Source organism: Stegostoma tigrinum, chromosome 32 (genome assembly GCF_030684315.1).
Source record: "Stegostoma tigrinum isolate sSteTig4 chromosome 32, sSteTig4.hap1, whole genome shotgun sequence".
Classification (NCBI taxonomy): Eukaryota; Metazoa; Chordata; class Chondrichthyes; order Orectolobiformes; family Stegostomatidae; genus Stegostoma; species Stegostoma tigrinum.
The window spans coordinates 9,415,082-9,437,917 of NC_081385.1; the positions used below are offsets into that span (position 1 = coordinate 9,415,082).

Here is a 22,836-nt window from a genome sequence, read left to right on the forward strand (position 1 = left end):
GGATGCCTTCATCTTGTGAACTTGCACCATTTATGTGATACTGGAAGCCATAACTTGGCTAACCATGAAACACAACCTCTTAACCTCTACTGCTGACGTGTCGGAAGAAGCTACTGGGGGCTATCCTGTTTGGCTGCTATGAAAAAGTACTTTCCACTGCTTTCCAATTCTGGAGGAGGACATGAACCCGGAGCTCCTGGCTCAGAGGCAGTGATGCTGTCACTGTTCCATAAGTTTTCCCACTCTCCAAATAATTATTCAAATGAATAGGAAGACCTAAGGGGCCACTTTTCACAAAGAGGGCAGTATGGAATGAGGCGGTGGTGTAGGCTGGTACAATTCCAACATTTAAAAGGCATCTAGATGGGATCATGAGTAGGAAGCGTTCAGAGGGATATGGGCCAAATACTGGCAAATGAGACTAGATTAATTTGCGGTACCTGGTCAGCACGGACGAATTGGAGTGTATAGTCTGTTTCCATGCTCTACATTTCTTAAGACTCTGTGATTTCAAAATTGAAGAACCGTAGAAACTTTCACATTGGAGTGGAGAATATTTAGCCCATCATATCCCTGCTGGCTTTTAGAAAGTGTGATCCACTCCACACCAGTGATTCCTTGTCATTAATGTATATGGTTCCCTTGTGAAAGTTATTATTGCATCCCCCGCCACCATCATTTCAAGGTCAGAAGCCACGTGACAACAGGTTATCGTCAAACAGGTCACCTGATGAAGCAGCAGTGCTCAAAAGCTGTTGGATTATAACCTGGCGTCATATGGTTTCTGACCTTGTCCACCCCAGTCCAACACCAGCATCTCCACATCATGGCTGCATGCCAGTCTATAACGACATACTGTTATAAAAAATCTCCACCTACCCTCCAGTTATTTCCAAATTGCTCAAATCTTTAGTTAGGGATCCACGCACTAGTGGAAACAATTTTTATTCACTCTTGCAAAATGCCATAGAATTTTGAATACTGCTAAAATTCTCCTTTAATATTCTCTAACCTAGGGGGAACAATCCTAGATTCTCTGGCATTGCAACATAATTGCAGTCACTTACCCCAGAAGAGATCCCTGATTAGACAACACTTGCTAAGTAATCCTGAGTATACTGCGAATCATACAGGAAACTTTCAGCATTGTCAGTTTGGCTCACAATGTGGCACATTTGCATGGCTTGGAAGCTACATGTACTGTTTCGCAGGGCACTGAGTTTTGCAGACAGCAGATTATGTGCATACATTTCATCTGTTTCAACTTAACAAAACAGGTGATAGACACTCTCTGTTCATTCCTCAGGGAAATACCTTGACCAATCAGAGACAAGCTGTCCAGTTTAAATTTAAACATAGAACATAGAACGCAGAACATAGAACATTACAGCACAGTACAGGCCCTTCGGCCCTCGATGTTGTGCCGACCTGTCGTACCGATCTCAAGCCCATCTAACCTACACTATTCCACGTACGTCCATATGCTTATCCAATGACGACTTAAATGTACCTAAAGTTGGCGAATCTAAGACCGTTGTAGGCAAAGCGTTCCATTCCCTTACTACTCTCTGAGTAAAGAAACTACCTCTGACATCAGTCCTATATCTTTCACCCCTCAAAGCTCAACAGTTGACTGTCAGTCATCATCTATTAGGTGCTTACTCAATGGAAAGTCTCCACCAATCTGAGCCCATTTGCCAAACATAAAAATGTTGATTCCCTCGGTATCCTTGCAGGTGCCCTGATGAGTGAAAGATGAAACAAAATCTATCCTTTTTAAGCAATACACCAGCTATGGCTGAAACGTTTCTGGAAAATCTCTGCTTGTATACCACAACCTTCCCACAACCTCATCACCTTTGATGGTCATTCACAGCCTTCCAGTTGTGCAATGCCAGAATTGGATGCAATGCTCCAGCTAAGTCCTGACCAATGATCTTTGTAGGTTAGCAAATTATCTTGCCTGTGTTTCAGGCATTTATTTATGAAGACAAACTTGTTTTTTAAAACAGCTTTATCAACCTGTCCTGTCATATTCAGAGATGTGTAATAGGCCCTCAGTTCTGTCTGTTCCTGCACTTATTTTAAAGTCGTACCATTTTATATACGGTGTCAAATTTCCAAGAATGTGTTTCAATTACTTCATTACCGACGCAATGTGCCTCTAGTCGTTAATGAAAAGGAAAGAAAATTGTTTAAAGGATAAAATAGGTTTTCAAATCAAAACAATCTCAGATAGAACATTTTAACATTAGAGATGACCGTTATTAATAAGCAATTTGCTCAAATCCTTCCCTGTAGCCTCTGGCACCAACTGAGAAAGGCCACAGCGAGCTTGTGAATTTTGAGTTCAGTATCTCCCAGTGCTTTTGAATCGCTCAAGTTCAGGTCCCAGAGCCAGAGATGGCATCCAGCTGTGACTGGATCTGTCTCTGCCTGGATTGATGCTGCCAATCAAAGGCAAACCGAACTGCTGCCACATTTAGGGACCGTCTGGCTTGGCATTTAAAGCTGGGAATATGAGAAGCTGCCAACTTGGAGATGCAAGGGAAAAAGACGATATCAAAGAAAACCTTCGTTTTTACAAATTTTCCAGTTCCAGCTTTGTAGTTGTGAACAATTTTCCTGACTCTGGGATCCACAATAATTAGAGTACAATTTTGTTTTGGAGCAATTATTTTAAACAAATTATTTTAGCATCATCCTTTCTTGTATCCTTTTATAGATGGCACGGTGGCTCAGTGGTTAGCAATGCTGCCTCACAGCACCAGGGACCTGAGTTCAATTCCACCCTCAGGTCACTGCCTGTGTGGAGTTTGCACATTTTCCCTGTGTCTGAGTGGGTATCCTGCGGTGCTCCAGTTTCCTCCAGCAGTCCAAAGGTATGCAGGCTAGGTGGATTGGCCATGTTAAATTGCCCATAGTTTCCAGGGATGTGCAGTTGAATTAGCCACAGGGAATGTGGGGTTACAGGGATAGGGTGGGATGCTGTTTGGATGGTTGGTACAGGTTGAATGGCTTCCTTCTGCACTGCATGGACTCTGTCATGACTTTACAGAATTGCTACGGTATGTAAGCAAGCTTTGCAGCCCATCAAGTCCACACTGATCCTTTGAGGAGCATCCCAACCCTCTATCCTATCTCTGCCCCTTTAACAAGATGTATTTAAAACATGAAGTCATCAGCTAGGAGTATTGGTCAAATGTACCATTTATTTCTTTCCTTTGTTTTCACCTTCCAGAACCTGCTTTCAACAAGGACCAACACCTCTTTACCCATATTAACTCTACCCATGCCAGGCTGAACCTCCAAGGGTGGAACAATGGTGGCTGCCCCATCAAAGCCATCGTCATGGACTACCGTCCCAAAGGCACTTGGCCTTGGCTTACTTTGAAGACCAACTTGTCGCATGAGGTTTTCCTGCAGGACCTACGAGAGGCCACCTGGTATGAGCTGAAAATGAGAGCCTGTAACAGCGCTGGATGTGGCAATGAGACAACGCATTTTGCCACACTCGATTATGATGGAAGTAGGTGTGGCTTGTCTGAGGGGAATGGTTGGGGTATTTAACTTTTCACCTTAAGGCTTTGGCTCTCTCAAGAAAATCTTTTTCCTCACACGGAAGACCATGGTGATCAAGGCTCAGGATACCCTGCTACATTCCTAATTTCCCAACTGAAACACAACACTGCTCTTCCTAGAGATAATGGGAACTGCAGATGTTGGAGAATCCAGGATAACAAAGTGTGGAGCTGAATGAACACAGCAGGCCAAGCAGCACCTCAGGAGCACAAAAGCTGACGTTTCGGGCCTAGACCCTTCATCAGAAAAGGGGGATGGGGAGAGAATTCTGAAATAAATAGGGAGAGAGGGGGAGGCGGACCGAAGATAGATAGAGGAGAAGATAGGTGGAGAGGAGAGTATGGGTGGGGAGGTAGGGAGGGGATAAGTCAGTCCGGGGAGGACGGACAGGTCAAGGGAGTGGGATGAGGTTAGTAGTAGGAAATGGAGGTGCGGCTTGAGGTGGGAGGAGGGGATGGGTGAGAGGAAGCACAGGTTAGGGAGGCAGGGACGAGCTGGGCTGGTTTTGGGATGCAGTGGGGGGAGGGGAGATTTTGAAGCTTGTGAAATCCACATTGATACCATTGGGCTACAGGATTCCCTCCTAGATGTTTTTTCCTCAAACATTACCTCTGCACACTCCCACAATTTTTTATTAGTTCCACTAAAGCCATGTAGCCTAACTGATTTGTACAAGTGTACTGAATTGAAAACGCCTATTCACATTTAACAGTGAGTTCAGATCTTAACACATCCTACTTGTGATGGATAGCTGATGTTCTATAGCTTAATAATTATTAACAAGGAACTCTTGAGTCCTCACTTCCTCAATTCTCCGTGTCATACGGTGGCATCGTTAGAGCAGTTGTGACCAGGGTGGAGAAACAGAGTGATGAAGAGTTCTTACAGGGAGTAGGAATGAAGAAGTGAGATGTACATCGTTGGGTGAGACAGTAAATATCTAGTAACATGTAAGGCTGTAAATTGATAATGGATATCAGTTGAAAGCAAATCCTAAAAGATAGTATGTGAAGTTCAGGAAGAGAAAGGAATAGGCAGAGGGATGAAGATTTGAGGCATGACTAGTGACATCTTTGGGATCAGAGGAGCTCTGAGCTACATGAAGTCAGTTATCAGTGTCAGGAAAAAAATAGTTAATCAGGAAAGGCTGTAATTATAAAATGCCCACTTACAGCTCAAATAAAGAATTTACGAGGAATTTCTTTATACAGAGAGTGTAAAACCTCCTTTCACATGTAATGTTTGAAGCAGACAGTTCTGTCATATTTCAGGAGAGAGTTGATACACACAGGAGGGAGCAGGCTTGAGGGTGATTTGGGGGTTATGATGAAAGAAGTATTAAGAGTGGGCAGAGTCTCATCTGAAGACACAAGCATAGACCAAGATGGGCTGAATGGTGTGTTTTTGATGCAGAAGATTCTTTATAAGTTGAAGCTGAATGCCCAATAATGCAATCATCTTTGCCTTAATGTAAGCTTTGACTCCATCTAGAGGCTCAATAAATAAATAAATTTCAGCTGGCAGAAAGCAAGTGTTAAGTTGCCCACTTGTCCATTCTCTTCAACTGGGTTTTGAAAAGAAATTAATGTTGGTCAAAAGATTGAACAGGGTGGACCTCCTGCCCCCCCGCAAGAACTCGGTGTTTATCCAACCCTGACCATTCCCCACTTGGCACTCGCAAAGGAAACCATCCATGTTTTATATATTGAAGACCAGGCTGGTGAAATGACAGGATCTACCTGTGTTATTCTTAAAAAGATATTGGGCTACAGAGTAGATCTGGAGGGACTGTTCCCTCTTGTGAAAGGATCAGGAACAAGGTGGCCTAGAACAAAAGCACTTAACCAAAATAGCAAAACTGATGTGAGGAAAACCTTATTACACTGCACATGCTTCAGCTGTGGCTGAACGGGGAAGCGATGGCCTGGTGGTATTATCTCTGGATTTAATCCAGAGACATAGACAATATTCTGCGGATCCGGGTTCAAATCCTACCACAGCAGATGGTAGAATTTGAATATCTAGAATTAAGAATCTAATGATGACTGTGAATCCATCATTGATTGTTGGAAATACCCATCTGGTTCACTAATATCCTTTAAGGAAGGAAAGTGCCATCCTTACCTGGTCTGGCCTACATGTGACTCCAGACCCACAGCAGTGTGGTTGGCTCTGAACTGAAATAAGCGATGGGCAATAAATGCTGCTTAGCCAGCTATGCCTCATCCTGTGAATGAATGAAAAAGAATTACAATGCCCGAGAGTGAAATGGAAACTGGGTCAGTCAAGCATTCAGTAGGAAAACTAAACAATTATTTGGCGAAGGCAAATGAGCCGGGCTCTTGAGAGAGTGGCATTAAGAGTATTGGCTCATTTGGAGAACCAGTGAAGCCACAATAACTGAATAGCCTCCTTCCCCAATTCAATGGCTGGACAGTGCTGGCCACGCTTGGCTCCATCAACAGGAAACACGTTTTAGTTAGGAGGATTTGAAAGCCACAGAGTGCAGCAAACTTGAGTTCGAAGCCTATGGTAAAGCATTTCCTTCACTCTATCAATGGTGGCCATTGTTTTCAGCCATCTAGCTTCTGGAATTCCCTCCCTATAATCTCCACGTCTCTCCCACCACTTCTAGGACTGTCCTGAAAACTTCACTGAGCTTTCAGTTACCAAAATCTCCTCTTTTCAACTTCTAACTGGTGGTGTTCTTGTGCAGTACTTTGGTAAATTTTGCTACGTGGGAGTCGCTGGGTATGTTGTTGCTTAACAGAGGCAGCAAATCCAGGGGGAACCTTACGGTCTTCCACTTACCTGCCAAGGCTTGTGGCCAGTGGGGGATGCGTTATGCACTTGATACAGTCACAAGGATGGGCAACTGCCCCTTGTACCCTGCCCGGCACACAAGGAAGCAAAACGTACAATTTGTACCCATCCTGCAGACAAGTGGGTGTGTATTGATCAGGACTGTAGGGTGCTGTGTTCTGAATCATAAGGCCTCCTCATCTCTGTATGAACTGCTGCAGCATGTGGCTGTGCCTTGTGAATCATGTTGTCCCAGTTGCAAAGTGAGTCCTGCAGTCAGACCCTGTAAAGTGCTGTCTTGAGGTAACAGGCAATTATTCTGGCACCTGCCCCCAGCATTGAGCAACAAAGGCCGACTGGTTCCTGCTGGGAGCTCTCAAGGCATCCTTGGGCAGCCGGGCGAGGATGTGCTTCAGGATGACAGGGCAGGAAGAAATTGACCTTTATCTGACTGCCACCATTATCACATTAATCTGGCAAGTTTGTGGGAGGTGGAAGCAGGGAGAAAAATAGCTGGCTCGCACGGTAATAGGACACGAAGTGTTTCCAGCAGAGTGCCAGCCCTCCTCTGTTCTTTAATTCTGCAATCTGCAGCACTGAAGCTGCTGTTCCATCTGCTGCCACTTTCAGACTTTGTCGGACTGCAAATCTCTTCTCCCAGCTTTAAACCTCTCCCGGTCAAGATTCCCAAATGCATCCAAGTGAAAGCTCAGGAGAAACATCTTCACTCAGAGCTGGTGCTGCAAGAAGTGGTTGAGTGGTGAATAGCATAGAGGTATTTAAGGGGGAGCTGAATAGACTCAAGAGAGGAAATAGTTGAATTTAGATGAAGAGGTGAGAGGTTTGTCCAGGGTTGAAACACTGGTATGGATGAGCTGGGCTGAATAAAACAAAAAACTGTGGTGCCGGGGATCTGAAATGAAAGCAGAAACGCAGCAGCTTCTGTGGAGAGAAAAACAGAGTTAACATTTCGAGTCCGGTGACCCATTGTCAGAACTGAAGGCAGCTGGGAAATGGTGGTATTTGTTGCTGATGACCGGGGCTGGGAGGGTGCTGAATGTTGTATTTTGCTGAAGTACATTCAGAAGAAGATGGTAAGGGATTAGTGACCAAACTGCACTTGTCGCAAAGAGAATGTGCACAGCCAACATTAAAATTCAACAGTGAACAGCTAGCAAGAATACACTCTGTGTTGCTTCTTCTTACCTTCTCTCCATATTGTTGCTGTGAAATGCACCATTGATCTGAAACATTAGCCTAAAAAAATGTGTGAACCATATGTAATATCCTGTGTGAAAAGTAACAAGAATTCCCTTTACTTCTTTACATTTTGGACTTACGGACAACTTTTTTGATTCTCACTCTGCAGTTTGTGGCATAGAGCAGTGAACGCTACAGGGGAGGAACATGGGCTTGAGCGAATTGCTAAACTCTTTTCACTTTATTGGAAAAGAAAATTGGGAGTGGTCTATACTGGACTAATGATTTGCCTTCGTCTTACCTTGTGCTTGCTGGAATTGAGAAGAATGAGGGGGGATTTCGTAGGAACATATAAAATTGTGATGGGACTGGACAGGGATGATGTTGGAAGTGTAAGACAGATGTTGGGGAAGTCCAGAAGTAGGGGTCACAGTCTAACGGTAGGGGGTAAGCCATTCAGGACTGAGATGAAGAAGAATTTCTTCACTCAAAGGGTTGTGAAACTGTGGAATTCTCTCCCATAGAAAGCTGTTGGCATTAGATATATTCAAGAAAGAACTGAACACGGCCTTCCCAGCTAAAGGGCTCAAGGGGTGTGGAGAATGGGAGTGGGATACTGAAATTGCCCAATCAGACATAGTCATATTGAATGGTGGAGCAGGCTTGATGGGCTGAATGGCCTACTACTGCACCTATTTTCTACGTTTCTATGTTACATGCTATTGGAAAACACCACTCTTAAACCCAAAGACTTCTCTGTAGATAGTGCTGTGCCTTGTTCATTTCCAATCTGTGCCCAGAATAAACACGCAGTGGGCCTATTCATTCTGTCCCATGGCCCTGTCTACAGTCCTTTGTTGTGGACCATGGCCTTCAGGCCTGGCCTAAGCCACAATCAATGCTCAAAGATTCATCTTGACAACCTTCCGCTGTTTGTTTCTTGTTTACACCCAGAAGTGCTCTTACACGCAACTGAACTTTAATTCTCCATCACCAAATCACCCATTATCCACCTTGACTAAATCTCCAACGTTTCCAAATGGTGAAATTACATGCAATGTCCAGAGAGGGGAAAGACAGACCAACAAAGTGAGGGGGAGGAGATGGAGATGGAAACGGCTACATCAAAATGGAGCTGGAAGCACTCCATCCCCTGCAGTGCCCAACTTTCCCTAAAATCATTGGGCATTTTGATGGACACCTCACATGCTCCCTCTCCAAGGACACCCAGGTACAAATGTAGCCATGGACAAGGGGTAGACAGTCAGAAACCATGACCCCAAATACACATTTCCTGGACCCGGCTCTAGGAATTGACAATTATTCACTAAGGAGCCCTGTTGGCATTGACAAGCTCAGAGTAGTGCTAAGCAGCTTCCACTAAAACATTAAAAGTCCTTCTTTATAGCAGCTTCATTGCAACCATGCGAAAGTGAAAAGACAACATGTCCAAGTCATCCAGCTGTAAATTCTCAGCAAAAATGTAAAATTCAACAAAATCAATGAATATTTTGCTCATTATAAGACAATGGGTTAAAAGGGGTAGGCCATCAATTGTTCAATACCCATCAATGCCTTTAATGGATGTGAGTTTGCTCGCTGAGCTGGAAGGTTAGTTTTCAGACGTTTCGTCACCATTCTAGGTAACATCATCAGTGAGCCTCCAACGAAGCGCTGGTGTTATGTCCCGCTTTCTATTTATCTGGTTAGGTTTCCTTGGGTTGGTGATGTCATTTCCTGTTCTTTTTCTCAGGGGATGGTAGATTGGCTCCAAGTCAATGTGTTTGTTGATGGAATTCCGGTTGGAATGCCATGCTTCTAGGAATTCTCGTGCATGTCTCTGTTTGGCTTGTCCTAGGATGGATGTGTTGTCCCAATCAAAGTGGTGTCCTTCCTTATCTGTATGTAAGGATACGAGTGATAGTGGGCCATGTCGTTTTGTGGCTAGTTGATGTTCATGTATCCTGGTGGCTAACTTCCTGCCAGTTTGTCCAATGTAGTGTTTGTCACAGTTCTTCAAAGGTATTTTGTAGATGACGTTTGTTTTATTTGTTGTCTGTATAGGGTCTTTTAAGTTCATTAGCTGCTGTTTTAGTGTGTTGGTGGGTTTGTGGGCTACCCTGATGCCAAGGGGTCCGAGTAGTCTGGCAGTCATTTCAGAAATGTCTTTGATGTAGGGGAGCGTGGTTATGGTTTCTGGGCCCATTTTGTCTGTTATGATTAATCAATTCATAGGAACATCATGAAGAAGAGGGGACCATTCAGCCTCCAGGGAGCCTAGTCTATGACTCGGTTGGATCAAAGTTGATCTGCACTGAAACGCCACTTCCCCAATTTTATTCCACTCCCATTGATATCTAACAATCTGAATTTTAAAAACACCAGTTGGTTAGTATCACAACCCTATCTGTGAAGGTTGGCTCTGTTCGCTTCCATCTTCCAATCAGACATTGTTCAAAGCTAATGGTTTTATAGGAATGTAACTTGCTCCTTTCCTTAAACCTTAATAATTGCATTTCTGCAGTCAAAAAAACATGGAGCAGGGGTAGGCCATCAGTCCTTCAATACCCATCAATGCTTTTAATATCTAAATATTTATCAATCTTTTTCTTAAAGATAGACAGTGACTCAGTCCCCACAGCCTTCTATGGGAGTGAATTCCACAGGTTTACTACCCTGTGAGTGAAGAAATGTTTCCTCATCCCAGTTCCAAATGTCCCATTGGTACACTGATAGCATCTCTATGTCTACCATTGGGAGGCCTCTGCACAAGCTGCACCACCTTCAGAGGTGTATAGTAACATCTCTCAAAAGGTTGATTAACACGATCCACTCAATGTATTGACACTGTGACCCCTTATTCGAGACTCTCCCTACATCTAATCTTTGTCGTCCTGTTGCAGTTCTATATATTTCAATCAGATCTCCTTGATTCTTCTAAACTCTTGTGAATACAATGACGGCAACAATAATTTGAATTTATAATTGATCTTAATGTAACAAAATATCGAAAAATGCTTCACAGGAAAATAATATGAACAAGCATATTGCAAGTATTGACTAGGAATAGTATTTTGAGAGTGACCAAGTCAATTCTAAGTCATTAATGAATAAAAAAAATGTATACAGGTAGTTCTCCTATAATGTGATAGTTGTGTTCTTATGTGAACTTACACTATATAAAATGGCATTATAGAGAAATTGCTATACCTCTACAGCAGAAAGTTTGTGTAATCCAAACAGTGGCCACTATTCATCAATCACAATTACAGCCAATCTGTGTTAATGAAACACACGTTATAGCAAAATTACCTGTATGTAATAAATAATTTCAAAGTCACTGAAGTCTGATTTCAGGCCGAAGGCACTTGTGAATTATCTCAGTATCCTCGTTACGGCTCATGACCTGTTCCTAATCCCTGTGGAATTTGTTTCCAGGTATCGCTTATCATTTAGACGTTGATTTTTTTTAACATGCTCTGATATGTTAGGCACTATCCCACCAATCAAATCGATACAAGGAGAGGGAGATGATGTGAAGAAGTTATTTACCATAGCTTGTCCTGTGATCCTAGCAACGGTTGCTGTGGCACTCCTGTTTATAATCCGGAAGAAGCGGAAGGAGAAACGCCTGAAGAGACTGCGAGGTAAGCAGGAGGGGTCAGAGAACATGGGCAAGTACCCTCGGGTCTAAATAACTGCTCATGAAGTGATTGCAAAGGACTCTCCTGGTAGCTCATCTGGCCAAAACAATGTTTGGATTTGAGGCCCAGAATCCAGAAATCGTTGGGTCAAAATACATTCCCAGATCGAATTGTAGATCTGCTTACTCTACTGGGACCACTGGAGTTCAAGGAGGCAGCTCACCACCACCTTCTCAGCTTGGCCCAGCCACCAACACCCACATCCCTTGCACAAATAAAACGAAGGTCCCACAGCCAAAGACTTTGACTTCAATAACAGTGGGGATTCTAGGATTGACCTTATGTGCTAGAGTTGGGTGCCCCTCCCCGTTTAACCACCTAATCTACCCAGAGACCCCTGGTAGAATCAGCATATCAGTGAACACAATACTGTGGCTGCATCATCTTCTGAGTCTCACTGGCTTTGAGTGACCACCTACTGGACACATGAATGGGCTACTGTGTACATATCAATGAATTATATTCTGGGTAAGGGAGATGATGAAAAGTGGAATATTTCAGAGAGCTGATTTAGGAAATAAAACCTGATCTTAATGAGAATTTGCTAGTTCTGATTCAGAACTTGAATTGCATCAAACCTATGATATTAGAATGCCGACTTAATATCTCTTTGAAGAGGAACTCGCTGTGATTTGATTTCTTATATATGTCTCCTTCGTGAGGTTGAAATATTCCTGCTATGCATTGTGTGCAGTCCATTTAATACAATGGAACTTGAGTGGACCTTTCCAGATTCTGTGTTTTTAATTTTTAAAACTAAACACTTTAGTTATCTAATTATTTCCCAACTGTCAGCAAGCCAGCATGAGCTTTGTGAATGATAATGGGATGTGTCCTTACTTTCTGTTCATTTTCCCTGGCTGTGTCAATTATGAAGAGGAGAAATCTGGCTGAGATTGAACTGGAATCTACTCCCTTTAAAGGGAGCCACACTAGCACAGGTGGTTGAAGGAAGACAGACCTGACCAGATGGCCACAGATTTGAGTTGGATGACCGGCTTGGACAGTGCTGACAAAATCCTTGGAGTCATTTAAGGGACAGTTGGAAGCTATGATGGGAGGAGGGTGGGTTTCTCTAGATGCATGCACTAAGATAGAAGCTGAATGACTTTCTTCATCAGTGAAGCTTTGCTGGAGTTTAGGTTCAGTCTGAATGCTCCATGACTGGCCAAGTCTTGAGACTGTCTCTTAAGCTCGATTGCAATCAATCTCGAAACTCCCCGAGGTTTGCCAGCTGTACACTTTGACTCCTCTCACTCAAGGCATCTTCATAATTATCTGTGCCCCGTGAAGCCACACGTACATATACATGCACAGACACATGTACACACACAGACACACACGTACATACACAAACACATACACACACTCGCATACACACACACTAACACACACACAGACACATATAAACATGCACACAAAGACACACATATACACACACATACAGACACAAACAAACACACACATGCAGGCACTCACACATACACACACTCAGACACATGTACACACACACAGACACACACATACACATACAAACGCACACACAGACACACACATACACACACAGACACAGACACACTCAAGACACACAATGCACAGAGACACACACACACAGACACTCTCACACATTGACACACATAAACACATGCGCACACAGTCTTATACATGCACACATATACACACAGCCACAAATACACACACAGACACATACAAGCCTACATACACATAGATGCTTCACAGACACAGACATGCAACAGACAGACACACACAGACACACACCTTTACACCAACAACGATACTTATTGAAATGAAAACAATCAGGTTGTAAAAGCTTTCATGTGAAATATTTTGAAAGCCGCAGTTTGATGCCAACAATGGAGCTGTTGGTTACTAGACATCAGTCAAGCACATCAACTTGCTTTGAGCATTTGATTTTATTTGCCACACTCATTCCCCATCCATAGCAGCGATTCCTTCACCACTCACCCCGCTCTAACTCCACTGTCACTGGCAGGTCAAAGGTTCCATTCATTTCACTGTGACTACTGGCTGCTCAGCCTTAAACACTTTTCGCTCTTGTGGGTTTTGTTTTCTCAGTCATGCAGTACATTTGCAGAGAAAATTAAACCCAGAAATAGAGCGTGTGGAAAAGGTGAACTCTCACGGTTGCTATCGGCAACACCTGGTTTATGAGAGAGCAGAGTACTTGGCTCCAATTCTGGATGTGTGGCTCATTAATTTGTATGCCTATTTAATTTCTCCAGCATAGTCACTAGAATCTCAAAATGTCAAAAAACCAGAATTAAATATTTTAAATACCTTCTGTGTTTATCATGCGATATGAGAGTCGCTGGTAAGCTCAGTGACTGCTGTCTATCTCTGACTGCCCTTGAGAAGTTGTTGGTAGTGAGCAGCATTCCCTCGAAGCCTACACAGTAGAACCGAGCACTCTGATCTCCATCTCTGGAAGCCAATCCCTCACACAGATCGCGGGGGACCCTACGGCAGAGGAGAAAGTGAGAGAGAATGTCAGTGGCGAGCGACTCCTTGAACCACTCCAGTCTGTGTGGTATAGCCACACCTTGAGCACAATGTTAGGGAGGGTCCCAGGAATAATTATCCATGTCCCTGTAACCACCCACAGAACCCACACCACACCCACACGCACACATACACACCCACACACACGCCCCACACACACACACACACACACACACACACACCACACACACATGCCCACACACACACACTCACACACCCACACCACACCCACACACACACACCCACACCACACCCACACACACACACGCGCACACACACATACCCATGCCACACCCATACCCACACACACCCACCCACACACACACCACACCCACACACCCACACCACACGCGCACACCCACACACCCACCACACACACCACACCCACACACGCACGCGCACACACACACACCCACACCCACGCATGCACACGCACACATACACACAACAGAAGCCCACACACACACATACACATATACACATGCCACACACATACACACACACATAAACACAAACACACATATACATATGCTATACACACACATACGCATATGCCACACACACACACGTGCACACACTTACACACATGCAACTACACATATAGACACATGCCCACACACACACACCCCCACACATGCACACAACACAGTCATGCATATACATAACGCACACAAACACACACATCCACACACACATGCACGCACAACACACACCCACAGAACACCCACCCAGACACAGACCCAATCTCTCTCACACACACACACATACACACACACATACACACACAGACACACACACACACACACACACACACACACACACACACACACACACACCCCTTGTTCCAGGTGCAGATGTTGGGTGGCTCGGAAGAGACCTTGCAGGCAGTGATGTTCCCAAGTCCCCGCTGTCCTCTCCCTCTCAGCCACAAGTTGAGAGGTGCTGCTGCAGAAGGAGTCTTAATGACATTCTACAGCCACTGTGGACAAATGGTGAAGTTAACCGTTTAAAGTGAAGGTGCTGCTACAGCCTTGTCCTGGATGCTGGTTACCTCCTCACATACTTGCCAAACTGGGATGGCCATGGTCCTAGTTAGCACACATTTCTAGTCTTCTCCAGGTTATATTATTAGAGCTTTCAGCTAACACCAGGGTTTACATCCATCCCATTTCACTGACCTACTCTCTACTATTTCACCACCTTTACTGTCAGAACAGAACAAAGTGATGCCCCAAAACATTCCATACAAGGATAAATCATCACACTTCGACAAGAAGAAACTTAGTTTTGTAAAGTTTATAACTATTTAAATTCATAATTTCTTGATGACTGATGTCAGTAAATACATTTTTATCTGTTTTTCTCATTTCAACCAGTCATCCCTTTTCACTGTCATCATGTTCATTTGTTGATGGTATTTAAATGGGATCTGTCCCATCTGACAAATGTTTTGAATGACACTGCTGATTTGAAATTTCTCTTTGCCTGTCTGTATCCCCTGGGTTTAGACTGAAATTAGGACACTCACTTATGAAGTGTGGCTAGCTGAATGAGATATTAAAAAGGCCACTGATGCCTGTGGAGTTATAACCCATTTAAATGTCACAGTGTTGGGTGAGAGTGGAACAGCTGGTAGCAGTTCTGGTCTCCTACAGGACTTGTTTTAAACCAGTCACTCACACTTGCCAATTGTAATGGATGATAAATTTCATCAGTGTTCTTTCTGGCTACCTTTCAAATGCCATAAAAATCAAACACAATTCTGTCAACATTCTTCTCATTGGGAGCTTTAACTGTTAAGCAATTTCTCCTTTTTTTGGAATCTAACCATTGTCTTTTTTTAATATTTCAGATGCAAAGAGCCTGGCAGAAATGCTGATAAGGTAAGATACACTTAGACACTACACCAAGAGGTACTGCATCTATTTGTTTCTACAGAGTAAAGTATTTGCACTGAGAGTATCTACACCTAAAGTATCTATACCTAGAGTATCTCTACCCAGAGTATCTGCACCCAGAATATCTATACCTGGAGTATCCAGACCTAGAATATCTGCGACCAGAGTATCTGCACCTCAAATATCTGCAACTAGAGTATCTTCACTAGTATCACTGCATCTGGAGTACCTGCAGAATATCTATACCTAGAGCATTTGCACCTAGAATATCTGCACCTGGAGTGGTAACACCTATAATATCTCTGCATAGAGTCTCTGGATCTAGAGTATCTGCACCTAGAATATCTACACCTAGAATATCAGCAACTAGAATATCTGCGCTTTGAAATATTGTCAGTCACAAAAAGTGAGTTCCCTTATAATTAAGTTATATTATTTGTATTTTTTTTCCCCAACTGAGGATGTTCCAAACATACTTTAAAGCTAGTGAAGTCAATTTGAAATGTGGTCATTACTGTAATGTAGAAATCATTGCCATAAATGTGTGCACAGCAAGGTCCCACAAATAAGACAAGAAGATAATGAGCAGGTAATCAGTTCTCAGTGTCATTGGTTGAGGGATAAATATTGACCAAGACACTGTGCTGCTCTTCAGAATAATGACATGCGATCTTCTACATCCAGCTGAGATGTCAGGTGAAGCCTCCTTTTAATATTGAATCTGAAAAACAGCACCGCCAACAGTCGAGCACTCCCTCAGCATGGCATTTGAGTGTCGGCCTAGTTTTTGTACCCTAGAGTAACTCTTGGACTTGCAGTGAGCTTGTAAGGTGAGAGTGTTAACACTGAGGTACACCTTGTTGCAGAACAGAAGCAGCTTCCCTCTGTGTCTGTGCGATGATATGGAGTTAATCAGTGCTAAGGTTCTTTGACTTACACTTGATTTTGCTTCTGCAACTTCAAAGCAAGCCTGAGAAAAGAATAGGGAGTTCCTCCCCAACCTCTTACCATTTTACCTTTTCAGTTTTCAGTGACATGGTTTGAGCTGCAAAAAAAGATTAAATTCTTGTGTTCAAAGAACAAAAAGAAAAACAAAACACAAGTTGAGTAGATGTCTCTCATTAGATGTGACACTGACATATGGTTGCATTGCTCAAAGTGGAAATCACATTCAGAGTGAAGCGGAGTGCTTTGAAAGGAATAAGACCTCAAAATAGCTCTTGAAAATGAAATGGGAAACAGCCGTAAAAGAGTCTAGAGAGTCCCAGATTTCCAAACATACACCGCAGCAGGGAAGAAGGAAGATAGAAGCTGTAATTATTTTGACTGGATGGAAACTGTTTATCACCTGCTCAGTACAAATAAGATTGACAAAGTCCTGCCCTGAAAAGCTGTTGTCAGCATTGCAGATACCGAGAGACGTCGAGTCTATTGTGGAGTATTAGCCCAGATTTTATTTTCGGATGTCGACCTGTATTTCCCATTTTGACTCACCTCCCTGCAAAGTAGCCAGGAATTTTTTCTTCTTTTTTGTAGAACATCCCGCCCAACACCCTACTCCCTGAAAATAACCAATATCTGAGGTGGGGTGATTGGGTGGGAGAGGAAGGGGATGGGGTCTCGGTGCTCTGTGGCTTGCAAAACTAGTTTGGAGAGCAGTCAGAGAAGCCCCCTGAGCAAGTGTGGGATAGGAGTCACGTATTGACCAGATTGGGTAGAGCTGGTTTCTTTACGTGAAGGAGCTCAGCGAATCAGTTAGGCTTTTCTGCCAATCTCTTGCCAGCTCCCACTTCTTAATGAAAACCAAAACTGCATTCAGATTCCCAAACTGATTTCTGGAAGATAGGTCTATTTGTCTGAACCAACTGCCGTACCCTTCTGACGGAGTCGCTCAGCACATATAGAATACACTCACTCACAGACACAAAGGATGAAGTTCAGCTCCTGCAGAGACACAGACTGGAAGGCAGACGTATGAAAGACAGCTGATCCACGGCCACCCATTCTGCAGTGACCTGCTAAAGTTTGTCGCACACCGGTTCCCTCAAAGCCAGCCATTGTCCTACACATGGCAATTGCTTTCAGCACACCAATCTCAGCATTCACTTCTGGTGCCGGATATCAATACCAGACATGGACCTCAAAGGCTTGTGCCGCCAATAAGAAAACTGAAGGGAATGCTGACTACCAGCTCTCTCTAGCTGTTCTGTGTGATGTTCCTGCCCTGTTTTGTGGAAGTGGATGCAATGCATTTACATGGGAAGCGGATGCAGTGTTGTGGTATTTCTCTGAAAGAGGATGCTGCTCTGAGCCCTCTTGACTAGGACTTAGCCTGAGGATCTATTTGGTTTACAGTGGTCAAGAGTCAACTATTAGTGAGTCTTAACAAGAACAGGCTCTTGTCTTAACTGAATATAGTTTATTGTACGACAATAATTAGGTAAAATTTACATTACCTAGTTAGACACTGTTATAGTCATAGAGTCATATAGCATGGAAACAGAACCTTGAGTTCAATTTGTCCATGCCAATCAGATATCCTATTTTAATCTAATCCCATTTGCCAGCATTTTGCCCATATCTCTCTCAATCATTCCTATTGATATACCCATCCAAATGCCTTTTAAATGTTGTAATCATACCAGCCTCCAACACTTCCTCTGGCAGCCCATTCTATACATTCACCATCCTCTGCATGAAAAATTTGATCCTTAGGTACTTTTTAAATCTTTCCTCTCTCACCTTAAACCTATGCCCTCTAGTTTTGGACTCTGATACCCTGGGGAAAAGACCTTGGCTACTCACCCTATTTATGCCCTTCATAATTTTATAAAACTCTGGAAGGTCATTCCTCAGCCTCCAACGCTCCAGAGAAAGCAGCCCCAGCCCCAGTCTGTTACTCAGACTATTAGGAGACAGAGAGAACACATCTGTCTCCGTAGAGATGCAGAGCTATTCTCATGATATCTCCATCCTAGACTGTATTACATCATCAGACTGAGTGGAGCTAAATGCAATTTCCAACATTAACCCTTTCAGAACCATTTCCTTATATGGCATTAGTGATCATAAAGCACACTTTAGCCTAACAGCCTGAGTTGAACTTGAACTTAGGGAGAAATATTTGCTTCTTGAAGCACTTGATGAGCATATGAGGTTAGAAAGTATTTCTTGCATGTGGGAATGAGGCAATCGGATCACAGTGATTGCATCGATGCCTGTATGTTCACCGTTTCTTTGAGGCAAAAAGCGAAGAATGGTATGTGAGTCAAAAACCAGAAATTGTGGAGTTAAAATCGTTGTTTAGACATGATACCAGGGGAATTTTCTCAATGGGAGTTACTAAGATTTTAAACCTTCTCTGTGGACAGTTACTTATACATTACTTATTTACTTAATTAATTATTCTATGAGTAAATGTAAAAGAAAGTTAGGTACTTGAGCATGAGGAACTTGCAGGATTAGACACTAAAAAAGTTCCCAGGACAAGGGTATCATTAGCTGGATCAACATTTAACGTCTGTCCTTAATTGCCCTTGACAAGGTTATAGTGAGCTGTCTTCTTGACTCACTGAAGTCCTTGGGTGTGTGGGGACACCTACAGTATTGCTAGGGAGGGAGTTTCAGGATTTTGCATTTATGGGTTAGGAAAATACTGTCAAAAGAGCCTTTGTGAGGCACTGCATTTTGTAGATGTTACACAGAGTTAGCTACGGGCATCAGTGGTGAAGGGCGAGAATGTTAATGGTAGTGGATGAGGTGCCAATTAAGCAGGCAGCTTTGTTCTGATTGGTGTTGAGCTTTTTGACTGTTGTTGGACCGTAGTCATCCAAGGAACTGGAGAGCATTCCATTGTCACTTACACTCATAACTCCCACCTTTGTTGATGGTGGACAGGTTTTGAGGAATCAGGACGTGAGTTACATGCTGCAGAATTTCTAGTCTCTGACTAGGCACCAAGTACAACTGTTTTTCCAAAGAGCAAACAGAGGCAGAATGGGCCAAACAGCCCACTGTGCCAGACACATAAACATTTCTTTGATTCTACGTTGCATTTGTACTAAAGACACGAAACTGAAAACTCATTGTACGTACCAATTAGTCAAAGAGAGATTGCTTGCACAGATATGTCTCTACATGTTAACCTTCACTCAGATTCTTCACCATGTTTCATGAGGGATTCCTAATGCATTACTGTGCACCCTGGCATGGAAGTTCCCAAAAAGGATCATCTGCAGATTATCTCTCGATGTGTTCCCTAATCACCTTCTGTAAATATCATCAGTGACTTAGATTGCACAGATGGTTGGCATCAGTGCAAGCACTTGCTGTGGGGACTATAGAAAACCCCAAACTGAATAAATCCCTCCATGAAGTTAAAACAAAAGTAATTACCAGAAGCAGTGTGTGGTAGTTTGGCTGCAGTGACGGGATAGGAGTTAAACATGTCCGTGTAAAGAGGAAAGGAAAACTCAAGGTGAAGTCTTTGTTGGGTACTTGTAACCCTAATCAGCATAATATCCTAATGTTCTCTCTGAGTCAGAAAGCTATGGAGTTCAAGGCCTATGGTTTAAATACTAAATCTAGGCTGAGGCTTCAGTACAATACTGAGAGACTGTGGAATTGCTATCTTTTGGATGTGAAACTACACAGTAATCTGACTGTTTGGGTGAACAGTAAAGGCCCTCCTGTGGTTCTGAATGAACAGGAGCAGAGGAAATCTCTCAGTCTTGGTCAATATTTTCCTTCCACCAACACCACAAAAGGACTAAATTGCTACTTAACTATTTTACAATTGGGGAACCTTGCTATGTGCAAACTGATACTGTAATTGTGTACCTTGACTGTAACGCAAATTAACCTATTGGCTGTAAAGCTGTGAGGATATAAAAGATGCTAAGTTCTTTTGCTTTCTGATGAGATTACACCCACTGTGTGAAGGTAAAGAGTAATTTCTGATAGAAGTTGGCCTGCTGTATATAGGAAACACCACTAAGTTTGGTAATGATCCTCATTTTGATTGCCAAACAGCCTAGAGGTAAGTCAAACATTTGGGAAGCTTCGTTCAACCGATTTGCTTTATTTGCCGTCGTGTTTTCAGATTTATTTTCTCCAGAATTAAAGGCAGGGGACATCACTTGGGAATTGCTAACCAAGGTCCTGAATCCAGCAATTAACTGATTCAGAAAATCTACCTCATGGGGTAACATTGACATCTTGTGTTAGGTTATTACTTGATGGTAATGAAGAAACTATCATTAGAGCACTGAATGGTTTAATAGAACATTGTACAGTACTGCACAGCAACAGGCTCTTCGGCCCACCGTTTCTGTCCCAACCATGATGTCATTCTAAACCAATTCCACCTGCATCACTGTCTTCCCTGCCTGTTCATGTGTCTGCCTAAATGCCTCTTGAATATTGTTTTTGTCTCTGTTTCTACCACTTCCCCTGGCAAAACATTCCAGGCACTTCGCGCCCTCTGCATAAAAGACTAACCTCACCCTTTTCATTTAAACTTTCCTCCTCTCACCTTAAATTTACACTCCCTGGTATTTAACATAGAACATAGAACAGTACAGCACAGAACAGGCCCTTCAGCCCACGATGTTGTGCCGACCATTGATCCTCATGTATGCACCCTCAAATTTCTGTGACCATATGCATGCCAGCAGTCTCTTAAATGACCCCAATGACCTTGCTTCCACAACTGCTGCTGGCAACGCATTCCATGTTCTCGCACCTCTCTGTGTAAAGAACCCGCCTCTGACATCCCCTCTATACTTTCCTCCAACCAGCTTAAAACTATGATCCCCCGTGTTAGCCATTTCTGCCCTGGGAAATAGCCTCTGGCTATCAACCCTATCTATGCCTCTCATTATCTTGTATACCTCAATTACGTCCCCTCTCCTCCTCCTTTTCTCCAATGAGAAAAGTCCGAGCTCAGTCAACCTCTCTTCATAAGATAAGCCCTCCAGTCCAGGCAGCATCCTGGTAAACCTCCTCTGAACCCTCTCCAAAACATCCACATCTTTCCTATAATAGGGCGACCAGAACTGGACGCAGTATTCCAAGTGCGGTCTAACCAAAGTTTTATAGAGCTGCAACAAGATCTCACGACTCTTAAACTCAATCCCCCTGTTAGTGAAAGCCAAAACACCATATGCTTTCTTAACAACCCTGTCCACTTGGGTGGCCATTTTAAGGGATCTATGTATCTGCACACCAAGATCCCTCTGTTCCTCCACACTGCCAAGAATCCTATCCTTAATCCTGTACTCAGCTTTCAAATTCGACCGTCCAAAATGCATCACCTCGCATTTATCCAGGTTGAACTCCATCTTCCACCTCTCCGCCCATCTCTGCATCCTGTCAATGTCCCGCTGCAGCCTACAACAGCCCTCTATACTGTCAACGACACGTCCAACCTTCGTGTCATCTGCAAACTTGCTGACCCATCCTTCAATCCCCTCATCCAAGTCATTAATAAAAATTACGAACAGTAGAGGCCCAAGGACAGAGCCCTGTGGAACACCACTCACCACTGACTTCCAGGCAGAATATTTTCCTTCTACTACCACTCACTGCCTTCTGTTGGCCAGCCAATTTCCACCCTGGGAAAAAGATTCTGACTGTCCACCCTATCCATATCTGTTATAATTTTGTAAACTTCTATCAGGTCACCCCTCAGCCTCTGATGATCTAGCGAAAACAATACAAACTTGTCAGCAAGCTATGGACTTGCACCCCATGATTCCTCTGTAGACCCCTCTTGTCTCCTCAGAATGATGCCATTTACTGGTAATTTCCTCTTGTATTTGACTTCCCAAATCCATCACTCTTGTCTGGAGTAAACTCCATTTGCCATTTCTCCACTCAATTTTCCAACTGATTTAGACCTGGCTGTATCCTTTGACAACTATTCCCACAATACACAGCTCTAAAATCCTACATGTCATCTGCAAATGTAGTAATCATATCATCTACATTTTCATCCAAATCATATATGCTAATGGTTCTGTGTTTGATCATGTGAGTCAAGTATAGGGTAATTGATCTGTACTGACTGTGCTTGCTTGATGAAGCCTTGGTGTGGTTTCAGGGATAAG

General features: G+C 43.3%; 1 protein-coding gene across 4 annotated transcripts in view; it reads left to right on the top strand.

Moving 5' to 3' along the window:
- The window catches only part of dscaml1 (Down syndrome cell adhesion molecule like 1), a 564,629-nt gene that overhangs the window by 528,126 nt on the left and 13,667 nt on the right, over nt 1–22,836 (top strand). For all 4 annotated transcript variants that reach the window (XM_059638968.1, XM_048562212.2, XM_059638969.1 and 1 more), the window contains 3 exons: nt 3,242–3,529; nt 11,076–11,231; nt 15,682–15,712. In XM_059638968.1, the coding sequence (XP_059494951.1) occupies nt 3,242–3,529; nt 11,076–11,231; nt 15,682–15,712 (475 nt within the window). The remainder of the gene's footprint in view (nt 1–3,241; nt 3,530–11,075; nt 11,232–15,681; nt 15,713–22,836) is intronic.